The sequence below is a fragment of the Elephas maximus genome, chromosome 22, assembly GCF_024166365.1.
Source record: "Elephas maximus indicus isolate mEleMax1 chromosome 22, mEleMax1 primary haplotype, whole genome shotgun sequence".
Lineage (NCBI taxonomy): Eukaryota > Metazoa > Chordata > Mammalia > Proboscidea > Elephantidae > Elephas > Elephas maximus.
The window spans coordinates 21,283,195-21,300,714 of NC_064840.1; the positions used below are offsets into that span (position 1 = coordinate 21,283,195).

At 48.7% G+C, this 17,520-nt stretch overlaps 1 protein-coding gene across 5 annotated transcripts in view; it reads right to left on the reverse strand.

Moving 5' to 3' along the window:
- Positions 1-17,520, reverse strand: part of PI4KA (phosphatidylinositol 4-kinase alpha) — a 155,468-nt gene that overhangs the window by 75,581 nt on the left and 62,367 nt on the right. For all 5 annotated transcript variants that reach the window (XM_049867016.1, XM_049867018.1, XM_049867017.1 and 2 more), the window contains 9 exons: positions 16,765-16,956; positions 15,620-15,720; positions 14,858-14,987; positions 13,755-13,887; positions 11,397-11,492; positions 9,903-10,086; positions 9,180-9,283; positions 6,275-6,443; positions 3,553-3,603 (listed from right to left, as the gene is read on the reverse strand). In XM_049867016.1, the coding sequence (XP_049722973.1) occupies positions 3,553-3,603; positions 6,275-6,443; positions 9,180-9,283; positions 9,903-10,086; positions 11,397-11,492; positions 13,755-13,887; positions 14,858-14,987; positions 15,620-15,720; positions 16,765-16,956 (1,160 nt within the window). The remainder of the gene's footprint in view (positions 1-3,552; positions 3,604-6,274; positions 6,444-9,179; positions 9,284-9,902; positions 10,087-11,396; positions 11,493-13,754; positions 13,888-14,857; positions 14,988-15,619; positions 15,721-16,764; positions 16,957-17,520) is intronic.

The window sequence follows — 17,520 nt, forward strand, 5'->3', positions numbered from 1 at the left end:
AGAGTGCCTGCAGAACACCTCACCCAGTACACATGTCCACCTATAAGGTGGGCACTGTCATCGCCCCTTTTTTATTTAAAGCTCACAGAAGTGATGTGACCAGCCCAAGGCCCCAAATTCAGCACGTAACTGCGCCTAAATTCCAGCCCAGGCCAGTGGCACCTGGAGTCTGAGCTTTGGCTGCTAACCATCTCCCTGTTCCCTTCCTCGCTTCCTGCACTCTGTGCCCAATATTCTACTGAAAACTGACTGGAACAGGCTGAGGCCAAACCTCTCCCTGCCACACCCTCTTGGCCTCTTAGTGAAACCTGCTGTTGCTGACACCCCACTCCTTGAATTCACCCTCTAACTCGCTTCAAGAATGCTGTTCTTTCTTTGTGCTTGTCCTGTATTTCCAAGTATACATTCTTGTCTTGCTGCTGGTTTCTCTTCTCCCTCCCATTCCTCAATGTCATTATCTCAAAAACTCTGCCTTTAGGCCTTTGCCGTGTCTGTCCCCTACCAAAAAAGGCCACAGAGTCATTTCTACTGTCACTCTCCCTGCTCCTGCTAGAGCCAGGCCAGGCTCCACCATGCCCCCTGGACTGGTCAGAAGCACTTTGATTTCCATGCTTTTTGTTCACCTACGTCCACTTAGAATGCCCTTTGACCATCTCTCACAGAAGTCGCCTGCCTATTATTTAAGGCAGTAAAATACTGGGAGCAAAAACTCTGAACCAGGCTGCCTGGGTTCAAGTCCTAGCTCCAATACTTCCTAGCTGGGGGACTTTGGGGCAAGTTACTTCTTGATGCCTCAGTTTCCTTATCTGCAAAATGGGGATAATAACAGTACCATCCTCTCAGAGTAGTTGTAAGGATTCCATGAATTTCTGTCTGATGCGCAGAGTATCTAGCCCAGGGGCTCCTAATTGGGGGGGGGGGGTGGTCCCTGCAGGGGCTTCCCCAGTGAGCTTCTTGAAGTTAAATGCAAAACTCTGTGAACATACGCATTTCTGTGAAGAGTATGTGCCCAGCTTCCAAAGGGGGCCGTGACCTGAAACACGTTAGTCTCCCAACCTCATTTCACGGGCACTGAGAGCATAAGTAACCTGCCCAAAGTCACAACAGCGACTGGCAGCACAGGTGAACTGGCTCTAAGTAAAGACTACGACCGTTTCCCAAGCGGGAGGCACATCTCATTAAGTCACAACGTTAAGACACTGGAGCAGCTAGGTCTCTAAGCATTAGACACATTTCAAAATGCTTCGCTAATTAATGGGCCAGATGCCAACAGAAGCAACTGCAACAATGAGATTTCAGAAGCAGTATTATTCACAAAGCTGAAAGAGAAAGATCTCCAAGTCGAAGTGCGGAAGAACGTCGGGGTCATCTGATCAGCCGCCTGGCGGGCGGTTCCTGCAGGTTCCCAAGGCCGTGCTGATATGTGAGCTGCTGAATTAGGACCAAATCCAGGCCCCTGCCCCAAACCACCAGTACTTCCACCAAACAGAGTAATTCAAGACACTTTGTCATCAAAAGATCCAAAACAGGGTATCTTTTTCTTAAAAAGAAAGCAAAACATGAAAGAAAACCATGTTTGAAATTATTTTGTCCAGAAGGTGCAAGAGGTAACCACAAAGCAAATGCAAGAGCCCATGTTCTCTGTGCTCCTTGTTGAGCAATAAAGTCAAATATTTGTTACCTCCCCCACAATCTAACCATTAACTTCTGTTAAAAACACAATACTTGATCTGTTCATGTAAAAGGTCACAGCAGTGGAGGAAACATGAGTGCTTCAAGTGAGCATGTTGACCTGTCACACGTAACGAGCCGAATACAGTCAGGCCTGCAGAGACTGGGCACCGCCTCGTCCCAGGTCCCGTGCTGGGCATGTCACGGGCATCAGCTCTATCTTTATAAGAAACTCCACTGGCAGAGCAGGATCAGAGAGGTGAAGACACTCACACGGGGCTGCACAGCATACCCAGGATTCCAACCCCAGCCCATGCCACTCTAAACCTGTTACCCTCAACCACACCAGCCATTGCTCCCAAACATGTGCAACAGGGTCCCTGCATATTTCCTCTGTGCGTTCATTAACCTTCACATGACAACTGCTAAACATGCCTGAAAGCTCACAGGAATAAGGGTCCTAGAATTACAGTGTTCAAAGATCCTAGAATTCACTGATTTGAGTGTCATCCCAAAAACCCGCCCTCTCAGTCCTAAAACTGATCTCCTGGGAAGCCGACCACTAAGTGCCTGTTCTCTCTCCAGAAGACAGCTCTGCTCACCAGGCCCAGAGACTGCCATGGGCCTCATGGCTCTCAACTTCCCCTCCAGGTTCCTTCTACAATCGGACTTCTAAAACTCAACTGTACAGCACTCAAGATTCATTATAAAGTTAAAAAAATTATGTCTCTAAAAATTATCTACGGGGGGGGCGGTGCTGATGAAAAATATCTTTGTAGAGAGAGTTCCAGCAAACCTCAAGTTATCCAAGGGCCACGGGAGTATACCTGGTTATAGATATGAAGGCGGCAAGGTTCCCAGGGAAACACAGAGAGCCATGAAGCAGACAGCTACACTCCATCACACTGCAGGCTACCCACCCTGTTTCCTCAAGGTGCTCACATGCCTCCCAGCCACTCATAAAGACGATAGCTGTCTCGATGAACGTGTCCTCCTGAACCTACCACCTTACATGGGGAAGGATGGGGAGTAAAGGACAGTGGACAGGCAGAAGGATGGCAGCCTGGAGCAGAATATTCCGTAAGATACAATACGTGACAGTTTATTATTAAAGGTAGATAATAATAAACAGTCTATCTTGGCCAGCTAAAATTGGACACACATGGGAATGTTAAAGACTCAAACTGGTCAGGGTGTGGCGGGTGGGAAAGAACCGGGAAGCAGAAGCAAGGCATGAAGAAGGAGGTGGGTGAGGTGGAAGTGAGTGAATAATGAATGGGAACAAACACCAGAACACAGAGGCCCTGGACTTAGGACTGGCAATGACTGAAAAAGGAAACAACTTCTATAGAAGTCACCTGGGAAGAGATGGGCCAGGCAGAAAACAAGAGAAGATGGGGAGGCGCTCCCCACCACTGATCATGGTGGCAGGAGGCAGAGCCGTACCGGGAGCCACGGTGGACAGGGCTGGGTCTGCAAGTGTGCCCGGTTCGCACCATGCCAGCAACTCCCCCCAGGAGACTGCGGGCTGCAGCTCCAAGCCTGAACCCCAACAAGAGGGCCTGGAAGCCTCATCTCACCAGAGCAGGCAGGGGAAGGAGTGGAAGTAGGCCCAGCACAGGATGAAAGGATGAAGGGTCAGGGGTGGCCTAGGAGCCAAGCAAGAAGGGAATAGAAGCAAGCCCCCTCTCATCAACGAGCTTCAGGGTTTGGAGGGGGCGCAGAGAGAGTGGACAAGCAGGGTGGCCACAGCTAGCACACAGCCACAGCGCTGTCACGGAAGAGCATTTTTTCAAGGAATCTGCTGGGTATCATCAGGCAACACTCATAAGGTGAGCACAGTGTCTGGAGTTTTAGATGATCCAATCCATGAACACTCACCACAGCTATTACAGGAATGAGCACTCCCAAGTTCCCCGCGCTGCTGGAGGCCTAGAAAAGAACATTGATGTCACTGAAGAGCATGTACTTCTTTCATTAAAAAAAACACAACACAGTGTTTATTAGGTAAAGCTGTAATTCCTTAACCTAAAGGACATGGTGAGGGATATACAGAGAAAGAGAGATGTAGAAAGACACATAATTTTAATACCAAAAAAAAAAAAAGGAAACAAGGTCAAAGAGTAGGATGATTACACAAATCATGGCATTTCTGCATAATTAAATACCACATAAAAAAAAAACCCAGTGCTGTCGAGTTGATTCCGACTCATAGCGACCCTATAGGACAGAGGAGAACTGCCCCACAGAGTTTCCAAGGAGTGCCTGGTGGATTCGAACTGCCGACCCTTTGGTTAGCAGCCGTAGCACTTAACCACTACACCACCAGGGTTTCCAAATACCACATAGCTGTTAAAAAGACCCATTTCTGAAAAATATTTCATTACCTCAGAAAGTGCCTACAGCAAATGTTAAATAATTAAAAAAAAAAAAAAATCAGGATTCAAAAGAGTAAGCTAAGACACTAGCTCAATTTGTGTAAAATAAACATACATGCATAAATGATGTCAGAGAAAATTTGTTTAAATGTTAACAATGGTTATATCCGAGGAGAGGGATTATGGATGATTTTCCCTTTATTAGTTACAGGTTTCCGTATCTTTGCAATTAAGGGAAATTTGGGGGTTACTTACAAATAACCAACTAAAAGGCAGGTGCCCCGGCTAGACACAAAAACCTGTTTGGCCCATAATATAGCTAAACCATGGTACACGTTGATTAGTCAAAGTAAGTACGTTCGATCTACTTTGTAAGATAACAATAACAGCAGCAAGCGCACTGAGTGCCTGAGTGCCGGCACCATTCTGAGTGCTTCACAAGTGTTCATTTATCTTAATCTGCAGGTGAGAAATGGAGGTGTGGGTAGCTTGCCAAGGTCATAGGCCTGCTCAGTGGCAGAGACCATTCCAACCAGTCTCCCACGGATGGCGCCCACACTCGCCCCCATACTTGCGCACCATGTTCGCACCCATGCTCACACCCAGAGCTGTGGCCCACCCTCTCAATGGGGGCAGTGTAGCATCTTCAACAAGCACATGCACGGTCACTTTCTGGCTGGTAAATAGGAACTACTCTGAAAGGAAGAGAGCACAGTCTGGAGGACCCAGTGGGTGAGACAGGGTCTCTCACACGGCACTGTGGCGCAGCCCGAGAATGAAACATCAGACCCTGAGTCTTGAGACTCAGTAAATATGTAGTAAGAGCCGCAGAGGCAAGAGGCCAGAGGCTAGAAGGTGCCCTTCCAGCACTGAAGTAGAATTCCTGGGTAGAGAAGGAAAAGTTTCTGACACGCTCCTTGGACAGGTGACAGCATACTCTCTGAACTCAATGCCTCTGGCTCCTCAGAGCAGGGCTTTTGTCCTGATGCTAAGGCACCTGCTGGGAACGACGGCTCCCTCCTCTCCTGAGCAGCAGGAAAAGCACCGCTGTGCACTCTCTGCTGGAGACCTGAGAAGTCAGCCACTCGGTGCATTCTCAAGAAGGCCGGCAGAGAAAGGCTGAGCTAGTGCTTCCCAAACACTCCATGGGTCTTAGGTCCCTTTCTCATCAGCTGCTCCTCTGCCAGACAGCTCCTGGCCAGGATTCTCACACAAGGTTCCTTTACTCAGTGTCCAGCTCATATGTCACCTCAGAGGCTTCACACCAACCCAACCTAAAATGCCCTCGCCATTGCCCAATTTCATTCTCACCAGTCTCCTCCCACCAAACCCCACAGGAGTGGGAAGCGTTGTCTGTCTTGCTCACTTCTGGAACTCCGCCACCTAAAGTATGCTGGGTAAACAGTGCCCAAGGGCTACAGTTGACCCACTGTCTGCTCTTATAAATAAGGTTTTGCTGGAACACAGCACAACTGCTCGCTTACACACTGTCTGTGGCTGCTTGTCCGCTACCATGGCAGAGGTGAGTTGCCACGATGGTGACTGTGCAGCCTGCAAAGCCTAAAAATTTACAAGCTGCTCCCTTGCAGAGAAAGGGCACTGACCTCTGACCTAGGACAGTACCTAGCACACAATAGGCAAACAGTAACCGGGGAGGGAGAGAAAGAGAGGAAGAGAAGAAAGGAGGAGGAAGGTGGAAATTGAGAAGAGGGCCAGGTGCCCATGTAACCTGCCAAACGGGCAGTGACAGGTTAAGAGGCTTACCTGCCTTGATCCCCCCAATCTCCCTCTTTGGAGGATCAAGACATAACATTTTGTCTGTCCCTGTGGATCTGTTTCCCTCAGACATGCTGAGGTTAGGTCAAATTTGGCCCTTCTCATGCTGTCACTGTGCTCTGACAAAGAGCTCTTAATGTCCATTCTAGGGTCAGCCCCTACCCCCAGCTTGCCATGGACAAGGGAAGGAGGGAGGAATCTGGGCAGGGCGCCACTGGGCTACTGTCACGTTAGCATCCTGGGTGAGGCAGGTCGCTGCCACAGGCTGGATATCATCTTCCCCCTGCCCCTAGCAGCATCCCTGAGAAAGAAGCCCACCACCACCACCCTCTTTGTTCTCACCTTTTATCAGGTGAATTTACATCATTTAAAAAAAAACACTGTTTCACCCAAGATGGTACCTAGAGACCTGGTCCAGGCCAGCAGGCACAGGTGCAGATATAGCCTACCTTCAAGGCAGGGCCTTTCTCACTGGCCCTCTCGCTGGCCCTCTTCCCTTCCAGCCCCAGCTGCACAAACAGCTCCAGCAGGTTCATCAGCAGCTCATCCACGAGGTGCTCATCCTGGATGTTGGCCGCAATGTTGGCCAGCGCATTGATCACAGCCAAGGAGCAGTGCCTGAGGGAAGGGGACTGTCACCCTAGTTGGAAACACCAGCCACCACCACACCCCTGACACTGCCCCCACCCTCGCCCCTTGCCCAGTTTCCAGGGCCAGAACCCATGCGGGGAGTGGGGCAAGCTGATCCAGGCCCTGGGCCTGGGCCTGGGCCTTGGCCTGCCTTATGGTGCTCCCCTCTGCTAACAAAGAATACTCGAGAGGTGATGAAAATGTCATCTGTGTAAAAACAACAGCCCCTCGGAAAAAGCCAACTGCTTTAGAAATGACTGTAATACCCTCTTCTGAGATGTATTTAGGGCAGGCCTCAAAGGGACTGTTTAAGCTTCAGGAATCTGCATACCTAGGGGCTCATGACAGCCTCAGGACATTTCCCTCATGAAGGTCCAAGGTCTGCTACAACACAGCTAAACACAGACGTACTTGCTCCTAGGCACCGCCTGGCTGAGTCTTGCTTTTTCCCCACAAACACGTTGTTAGCTGGCATTGAGTCTGCCCCCGACTCGTGGTGATCCCATGCAAAACAAGATCAGGCTGTTGTAATCCACAGGGTTTTCAATGGATGATTTTTCAGAAGCAGAGCGTCAGGCCTTTCTTCCTAGTCTTAACCCAGAAGTTCTGCTGAAACCTGTTCAGCATCACAGCAACATGCAAGCCTCCACAGAAGCAGACGGGTGGTGGCTGCACATGAGGTGCACTGGCTGGGAATCAAACCCAGGTCTCCCATATGAAAGGTAAGGTTTCTACCACTGAACTACCACTGCCCTCACTCAAACTATACAAATGAAAAAAAAAAAAACCCACTGCCATTGAGTTGATTTTGACTCATAGCAACCCTGTAGAACAGAGTAGAACTGCCCCATAGGGTTTCCAAGGAGTGGCTGGTGGATTCAAACCGTCAACCTTTTGGTTGGCAGCCAAGCTCTTAAATACTGTACCACCAGGGCTCCCCTTCAAACTATAAAAAAAAAAAAGAAAATTTTTTTTCTTTTTTTTTTTTAGAGAGCCTAAATTCATCATTATCACTGTAAAACCAGCTGTCGTCTGAGAATCAGATTTTTCCGAACATTCCCTCTGCCCTGGCACTGACACCAAAGGCTTAGGAAGTGATCTGTGGTCCTAGGACACCCGCCTCAGGATCAGACTGGCGCCACACACGCTCCCGTGTGAAGCTGACATTGCCCCTCAGCATAGACACTGTGAGTCAGTGAGGTTACCTGGGCTTCTTCTGTGGGCAGACTGCAGCCTACATGCTGTAAGACCTGGGTGTACTGCTTAAACCTCTGAGCCTAAGTTTCTTCAAGTAAAATGAGGATAAACTCCCTTCTTCACAGGGTTGTAGTAGGAATCAAAACATTCTACGTAATGCTCTGAGCACAGTCTTTGCCATCCAGAAATCATGGAGCAGATGGTAGCCATGGTAACAAGGCATGCCCCTCACATAAAGATAGATACCTGGTGGGTGAGGGTAAACAGATGGCCATAAATGCTTCCACTGATGAGGACGAGGATGAATCATTCCTGGGAGGCAGTATCAGGAAAGATTTTTCTGGGAGAAGAAGAACTTGAAGGCAAAGATCTAGACTTTGCAGCTATGAAGAATGGTGGGTGTCCACACAGAGTGGGAAAGAACAACAAGACAGGAGCTAACACCAGGGGTGGGGGAATGGCAGTGAGACACCAGAGTCATGAAGTTCAGGGCAAAGAAGCCACAAGGGGAAAAGGAGTTTGGGTCTGAGTGTTGGTGTCACTGCAGAAAGCAGGCCAAGTGGGAGGAAGAAGAGGTGGGCAGCCCTCCTGGCCCAGGCCTCAGGCTGCACAAGTGCTAGGCTCCTGACGGGGCTGCAGAGGAGGCAGTGAAGTAACAACGGTGCCGAGAGCCAGCATTTACTGAGAGCTCCCATTGTGCCAGCAGGCACTGTTTTAGGTACGTCACATGTATAATCTCATTTAACCCACACACTTGGAGACAGGTGTCACGTGTCAGAGAAGGTGGCCGAGGCACAGAGAAGCTCAGTATTTCCTGAGGCCACACAGCCAGAGTCTGGCTCCACAGCTGCACTCTACCCACTAACTGCACAGACTCAGGGAGTCTCAAAGAGGAAGGCCTGGATTTCATGGTTGCAAAGTGAGGAGTCTGGGTGACAGAGGATAGAATGCCACCAAAAGGCTTGTCGTTCTCTTGCCTTCCCTCACCCCTCTCATCCATGATCTGACAAACTCTTGTGATATCTTCCAGACATGAATAAATGCATCCCCATTCTCAAGGCATTGCCAGTTAAGGGCAAGAAACAGACAGCATGCCGGCAAAGACTGGTCAGAATTTACAAAAGTATAAAATACTCATGATCATAAAATGCCCCTTCCCTTTGGTTCCCTTTGGAAAACTAGCCAAGCGTCAAGCTAGATAAGCCACAGTGCTGGGATACAGGGAACCCTGCAGAGCCATCAAAGGGAACGTTCACGGCAGGGTTGACACGCTGCAACGGTGTGCACAGTCTGAGCCCATGCAGAGGGGTGGGGTCTGAAAACATGTGCCATTAGGAAGCTCGGCTGTCGGCCCAGGGGTGGCTGAATATGCTTTCACTCCTTGCCCGTGTGTGCATTTATTTGTAGGACATACTGCTTTTGTAAGAAGAAAAGTTTATTTAAGAGACCAATTTCCCAACCTCTTATTTTCAAAGGAAGCTGAATACTGTTGTAATAGAAAGCGATAATAAGGCCCAGAAGAGTTACCTGTAGCCGTGATCCTTGTAGTCCTTAGTGGCTGAGTACACGACAGAGCTGGCCTTCACACTGATCTGCTGGAAGAGATTCCACACCTCCTGATAGATGTATTGCTGGAAAAAAATGAGGAAGACCATTACCATGCACCTCTAGGAACACCAGAAAAGCACCTCTTTCTTGATCAGTCAGACAGAAACCTCTGAGGGTCATGGGTTATCAGGGCCTAAAAGACCATTGAGGGTATCTATTTTCTAAAGCTTAAAGGAAACCTCGAATAAAAAGCTAAAAGGAACATAGCTTCGATCCAGATCCTATTATATGTTATTAACAATGACAAAAAAATAGTTCAGCTCTTTTTTCCTCACAACTTAGGGAACCATTTACACTATTCTACTTCATTTAAGGAAACCCTGGTGGCGTAGTAGTTAAGTGCTATGGCTGCTAACCAAGAGGTCGGCAGTTCAAATCTGCCAGGCACTCCCTGGAAACCCTATAGGGCAGTTCTACTCTGTCCTATAGGGTCGCTATGAGTCAGAGTCGACTTGACAGCAGTGGGTGGGTATTCCGTTTAAAAACTCTCACTGCTCAGCATTAAAACAATTGTGAATACTTCACTCGCAGGATAAAAGAAATCTGTATTTCTACATGCTTTATAATCAAAGGTGTTTAACGAGGGGTGCAAAAGGTGAGCAAGTTTTAAGGCTCTGGTTTCGAGGCAAGGGGCTCCCTTACATTTCCGGTGATAACCAGGCAGCCCAGCTGGTCGATGATGAGCACGTCGAGAGGGGACGGGGGTTGGCAGAATTTCTGCTGCAGGATCTGCAGAATTGGCTCCATGACCTTGGGAGTGTCCCTCAGGGCCACCGCAATGTGTCCTAAGGCCCGGATCGTGTGGTCGGGAATCAGGTGAGCATCCCTATGGAGGGAGGAACAGAAACATCTAGGAACAGTCCTCCAGCAAGCAATAGTGAATATCTCACTGTAAATCCCCAGGGAGCTACCAAACTATGGGAGCTGGGGCCTAGGCCTCAACTTCCCCAGTCTTGATGAGGCATTAATCTAAAAACGATAGCCAGAGGTCCTTAAGAACCAGAAGAAACAAAGCCCTGGGCACTAGGCTGGAAGACAGAGCTCTTTCTCTACCCCAACTGGTGGTCCAGGATATAGACTCCAAGTAGATGTCACTTAAACCTGTGACAAACACCAATTCATGACTACCGTCTATGACAAGGAACGAGGCACTGCATGATCAGGACTGCTTTGGTGAACTACATCCTGCCAAAGATGCCAACTGTATCAAACCAGTCCAGAAAGACTGAGATCATCCGTATCTGACACTAAAAACGTGGTGGATGATAAGCTCCACTCTACACGCCAAATGCATCCTGTGGCAATCCTAGCCTCCCTTTCCTAGTCAGGCCAGATGCCACCTGTTCCACCCAGCTCTTTCTCTCTCATCCCCATTCACCCAGGGCCAGGCCAGCAGGTACCGGAGCCTCTCTCTCTCACCCCCATTCACCCAGGGCCAGGTCAGTAGGTGCCGATCCCTTCTCGCCCACATCCCCATTTATCCAGGGCCAGGTTAGCAATTACCCGTGCCTCTCTTTCTCATCCCTATTTGCTCAAGGCCAGATCAGAGAGCACTGGCCCCCTCTCTCTCATCCCGATTCTCCCAGGGCCAGGACAGCAGGTACTGGCACCCTCTCTCTCTCATCCCGATTCTCCCAGGGCCAGGTCAGTAGGTACTTGGCCTCTTCTCTGTGTCTTAGGCCCAATAATCCACTGGAATAACTCAAACTCCAGGGAAAGGGCTATCTTTAACCTAGCAGAATAAAAGATACAAACACATAGGGCGAGATCCAGGAGTCTCAGCACAGTGCGTCCATGTCTCCAGGAGATGTGCTTACCCTCCCGAGACCAGATGTTCAACCTCACCACCTGGGAAGCTACACTGAGCCTCTGTCTGCAAGGCCTTTATCAGCCTCCTCACATGGCCATGATCAAAGATATCACGTCTCCTGAGGCTCAGCCAGCATGGGGCCACAGGTGGTCCTTCTTGGTTGGGTCAGCCCCACTCACTGACCTCAGGTGTGGTCCTGCTTGCAGGAACCAAGACCAAAGGGCAAGCTGTTTACTGCACCGGGTTTCCACACCTTGCAGGCATAAATAAGTGCAATGCCAGGTCCCCCCCAATGCGTTCACACCGGCTGCAGTGAAGAGACATACTTGTCGCTTTCCTGAGAGATGTAGAGCCTGTTGGACAGACTGGCCAGGAAGGCCTCCACGATCACCGGGTCCACTGTCAGGCCGGCTTTTAGGCACCTGAGGACATCCACAAGGCATTAAACATCAAAACTGCCAGGTTTTTTTCCCCCTTCCCCAGTCTACAGTGTTTAAAGAACTGAACTAAATGTTTTCCAGAAATCTGAATGAAAAGTCATTACATAGAATGAATTCAAAGAACTGCTGCAGATGGTGCCCACTTGATAAATGCCTCAATTAGAAACAGGCAAGCAAAAAAAAAACCCCAAAGCCATTGCTGTCAAGCCAATTATGACTCATGGTGACCCCCACGTATTACAGACTAGAACTGCTCCATAGGGTTTTCTTGGCCGTAATCTTAATGGAAGTAGATCACCAGGCCTTTTTCCCATGGTATCATTGGCTGGGTTTGAAACACCAACCTTTAGATTAGTAGCCAAGAGCAAACCATTTGCACCACCCAGGAACAGTCAACTGGAAACATGAGCTTCATTACTTTGCCCAGAACAGTTTCCTTTCAAATATCACACTCAGCCTGATTCCAATTTTAGACTTCCTGTACTGTTCCTGAAAAAAATTCACAGGGAAGGATTCAAAAGATGAACTGCCCCAAGACAACTGGGGGGATATTAAAATTATACATGGTTTTAACAGCATGGAGAAATGCTTGTATTATACAGAAAAGGGAAAATAAAAAAAAGCTCCTGAGTATATGGAATCTTACAAGGTATCTCACGTGCTGCATCTGTTTGGCTCCTGGGCCATAGAGCAGTCTGCAGAACTGGCTTGATTTGGTTGCTGAGAGCAAGGAGCCAGAATCCAAGACGGACAATTATATCTTGATGTGAATGAGAGGTCCCTGAGTTTAGAGAACAAAAGTTCACATAACAGAGTCTGGGTGGCAAGGGTTACTGACTCATATAAAAGCTCTCATCTGTATTTTAAGAAAAAGAAATGGGAGTCCCCGGGTGGTGCAAATGGTTAACGCACTCACCTGGTTGGAGGTTTGAGTCCACTCAGAGGTACCTTGGAAGAAAGGCCTGGCAATCTACTTCCAAAAGATCAATTATTGAAAACCCAGTGGACAACATTTCTACTCTGACACACATGGGTTTGCTATGAGTCAGAGTCAACTCAATGCCAACGGGTATATTAAAAATTGCACAGAAAAAAGATAAAATGTAAAAAATGTTACTTTAAATGGTGGGCTGGTATATAATTCTTTCCATTTTAGACATCACAAATTTTCTTTAACGTGTATTTTGAATTACATTTATGACCAGAAAAACGAAAGAAGCTTTTTTTTTATTCAATTTACAACTAACAATTTTATTTGTATACTCTGACATGAACAGCTGAAAACTGAAACTCAAAAACAAAACTATTTTGAAAATATTAAATACAAAGTAGGGATAAATTTGACCAAAAAAACTGTGAGAAACTGCTGGGAGAGACAACCCTTCTTTGGCCTACAGAACTCCCATGCTCCTTGGTGGGCGTGTCAAGTTACTGAGGCTCTGACCTCTATTTTATTCAGGCCATTTCTCAGGGCTGGTAATCTTAAAAGATGAGATAATGTCTCCCCTGAGCTAAAGCACAAGCTTACTTATCGCCTGATACAAAAGCAATGGAGTCTCCAATCTCAGTGTTCCTCAGATGCAACACAAAAACTGTATGTGTAATTATCCATGTGGCCCACTGCACCGCTCTGACAGGAGACGGTGGCAAGCGAAATAGACTGACAGTTATGTTACTTGTACCAACGTGAGTATTAGAAATTTAACTTTTGAGAGTATGTAATAATTCCTCTTTTTAGATCAAGAGTAGGTTTGGAATAATCAGAAACAAGCTTTAAAATATTACGTTGTTGCTGCTTACTGCCATTAAGTCAGCCCCCAACTCACAGTGACCCCACGCACACTGCAACAAAACGCTGCTGGTCCTACACCATCCCCATGATTGGCTGGGAAGTGGACTATGTTCTGGTGTGATCCATAGGGTTTTCACTGGCTGATTTTCGGATGTAGATCACCAGGCTTTTCTTTCTAGTCTACCTTAGTCTGGAAGCTCCGCTGAAGCTTGTTCAGCCTCACAGTAACACACAACTCTCCGGTGGTGGCTGCACTGCACACGAGGTGCACTGGTTGGGGATCCAACCCAGGTGTCTCGCCTGGAAGGCAAGGGTCTACCACTGAGCCATGACTGCCTCTTAAAACATGATACACATTTCTTATTTTACAAAACGCCTCTGTCTGGAACGCGGTTTTCTTCCTTCCCAGGTAATGAGGCACAGGTCACTGTCACATAACCAGGCATACATACCTGCAGATGTTGTCGATGGCGATGTCTCGAAGCTGCTCGTACATGGAAGGCTGGCTCTTCTTTCCCGACATAACATTCAGGGTTGACTCGGAATGCTCATTGGTTACACTGATTTTTATATCATTGCCAGCAACTACATGTAAATTCAAATAGGCACCAGGTTAAGCCTGACACTTTCCACCCCCTTTTTCATCCTTCAAAAACCAAGAATATGCTCATCACTTCTATTTTAAGAAGCAATCACTCTGAAGAATCTGACCAAACGTTTCAGAGGCAAAAGACGGCCTGAGACCAATGGAAAGGACGAAATGAACATGCTCAAATCAAAAGGATGTTTAGGTGACAAAGTGACAAATGGGCACACGCATCCAGCCCTGATTCTGACTGAGACAGAAATAAGCTTGAGACACGGGCCTGTCCTCAAGGTTATACCCAGCTAACTATAGAGCGCTAACGTTTATGCAGCCAGTGAGGGTGAAGAAAGGCACGAGAGCAGGGGCTTCAAAGTCAGGGAGACCTTGACGCGCTACAGGGCCTGGGGCAAGTCTTTCAACTGCTTCAAGACTGGGTTTCCTCATCTGAAGGGCAAGGATGCACACCGTCCCAGAATGTGGTTAAGACGAGCAACACGATGTTAGAGGCTCAGGACCTAGCAGATGTCTAGTCACTGCGAGCTGTCATTTGGCCACAGACTTGCTCTGAGCCTGTCTCTGGTCTCTAGAAGCATCACAATGCACTCTCACGTGGGCGGTGGGGCTGGATGAGACAGTGCAGCCAAGTTACCGGCCCAGCATCTGGGACACAAACTTAGATGACCCCAGTGGGGGGAGGTACCAAAAGGAGAATGGGGTGGCAAAGGCCTCCAGTGGTTGCAGGAGTAAATGCCTAGGGAAGCAGATGGAGGAAAGACCTGGAGGCTGGGGATGGATAGGAGGCGGCGAGAGCCCAAGTGTGGGACAGAGCAGATGGCGCCAGCCCAGCATATACAGTCACCATCCTCTGTTGGGCCCACACAAAGTCCCCTGGTCCTGTTCTCAGACCCTGGGGGGGGCACATGAAAGAGGGGTGCTTGAGACCAGATAAGACAAGGTCGTGCTAGTTACCTGTGTGGTACTGACTGTGGTACTTGTAGAGCTTCACCAGCACCGGGGATGGGATGACCAGAAAGTCTCGCAGAGACGGCGTCACTGAGTGCACCACCACAGGGAACCTCTCGCACAGGCGGCCCAAGCCCTGCAACACAGCGGCCACCAGTCACGGCCTAGGAGGAACTCCTTCCCAGCCAGTGTTGAGCAACACAGTGCTTGATTCTTCCCAGGCGCCCAAGCTTCACCAAAAACTTTCAATGTCCAAGTTTCCAGGGGCCCTTTCCCCCAAGAGGCAAAAAAACAGGAAAGGGAGATGGTCTTAACTCCTGTCCACCTAAGGGGACTGTATACTATTAAAGTACACTCATTTCTTCTGGAAGCATATTAAGGGAAAAAAGGCATAAAATGGTATTTTTAAACAATGGCAGGTGTGTAGTCACTGGGATCTGCAACAAGGGAAGAGTCTCGGCAGAGTGAGCTAAGTTCTGCGGATATCAGGAAACTTCTGACCATGTGGTCCTAATAGCACCTGTCTACAGCCCTCTACTTGCTGGCTCGGGGAAGGAGGAACTGGTGGCTTTCACTGAGGCAGGCTGCACCTGGACCCCATGTGCAGAGATCCCTGGTGCTGCTGGCCCAGCCCACACTCAGGGCTGACCCACAACCAACTGCTCAGACCACTGAGTCTCTGCCACCGGTGTGATAGGTTCCCCAGCCACAGCCTGAGCAATTGGACAAGAACACCCGTCTGGTGATATATGTGCAGGTGGGACTGACCTGCAAACAGCAGATCAGCAATGGCAAGTGAGCAATGATGACTTTGCTGGAGGTCTTGGACTGCAGCTTCTCCGACAGCTTGATACAGAGATTTTCTGCACCTTAATGCAAAATCAGAGGAGGGTACAGATGATTAACAAGGTTCGAGATTGACAAAATACTTCCAGCTAACCAGCTAGGTGCAGTGGAGTTGACTCCAAATCATGACAACCTTGTGTGTCAAAGAACTGTTCTCCATAGGGTTTTCAGTGGCTGCTTTTCAGAAGTAGATCACTAGGCCTTTCTTCCAAGGCACCTCGGGGTGGACTCAAACCTTGAACCTTTCAGTTAGCAGCTGAGCATGTTAACTGTCTGGACCACCCAGGGACTCCCACAGAATTCATACTCACCAATTAATCATATAATTCAAATAAACTTCAGAGATACTTTTAGCAGGGTTCACTAATACTGGGAGGGGACACCAGAAAGTGTCTAGAGGCAGGTGGCCTTAACTTGAATTTCACCTTGTGAAAACACTTTCCCACTCTCTCCTCTGCTTGCCTGCAGCCTCCGCACCCCCCAGTGCTCTGTGCTCGGCAGCCATTTCTGCTGCCTTTGCTGATGTTTTACATTCTACAACTTGCCATAGGGAGTCCTTGGGTAGTACAAACGGTTAACTTGCTCAGCTGCTAAACAAAAGGTCCAACCAGAGGCACCTTGGAAGAAAGGCCTGGTAACCTACTTGCAAAAAATCAGCCACCAAAAACCTATGGAGCACAGTTCTACTCTGACACGCACGGGGTCACCATGAGTCGGCATCAACTCAATGGCAGCTGTTTTTTTACTCACCCTAGATAAGTTTGATCCTCCAGCACTGAGCTCCTACTTCTCCACAGAAAAGCTTAAAGAACCAGCAGAAATAGTGGGAAGAACCCAGAGGCCCTGTGGCCTTGAGTTTATCACTGACTCCCCAGGCCTGGTTTCCTCAGCTGCAGGACAGGGCACTAGATCTGCATCCTACCAGCAGACAGGGCTTGACTGCTCTGGTTGATATCAGAGCTGGGCATTCTAAAAGTCATTTTCGGGAACCTGTGGTCAGAACAGCTCTGGGGCACCTGCTCACACGGAGCGGCCTGGCTGTCTGCACTGCTGGCCACTGGGCTCACCCTGCTCGTCCTTCACAGCCCACACCATGAGGTCCACGCAGGCAGCATTGGCCTGGCAGCGCAGCTTGAGCGGGCTGAGCTCGCTGTGGATCCGGTCAGCATCATGCAGAATCTTCTGGAGCTCCCCCTGGCTCGTGTTGAACTGCTCCAGCACAAAATCATGGATCTCCTTCACAAAGGAGGTTGGGAGGTCTGCAGAGAAGAGAGCAGGCATCACAGCCAGAAATAGCACTGCAGCAAAATACGGGCAGTGGCGGTGCGTGTCTAAGGTCTTTCTACTCTCAAACCAAAGCCCAAGACAGGGGTGTCTGCTGCTGGCTGCGGTGGTTCCAGAACATCCGCAGGGAAGACTGTGGAGAGACTGTGTGTAGTTGTCCTCTACACACATACCAACTAGCAGGCAGAGGAGATGATAATTTCCCAGGGACATGAGAACCATGCTTTGTTTCAAGCAGTCAATAAGCTAAAACCTGAATTTACGAAACACATAAATTGGCATGTATTATCACTGACAGTAGGAAATGCTTCAGTGATGTTAAACAAATAGATTATCAGTTATCAGAGCAGGGCAAAAACTGGCTACAGCCAGAACAAGAGGATTCCCTGGCCCCAAGGCTGGACCTCTAGAGCACCCACTGTTGGTAGCCATTTCAAACTGTCATCCTTGGGGCCTAGAAGATTCAGAAGAACCATAGAGATGGACCCAAGTCACAACCAGCCAAGAAAGCCAGGAACCCCTCAATGTCCCTCCTAACT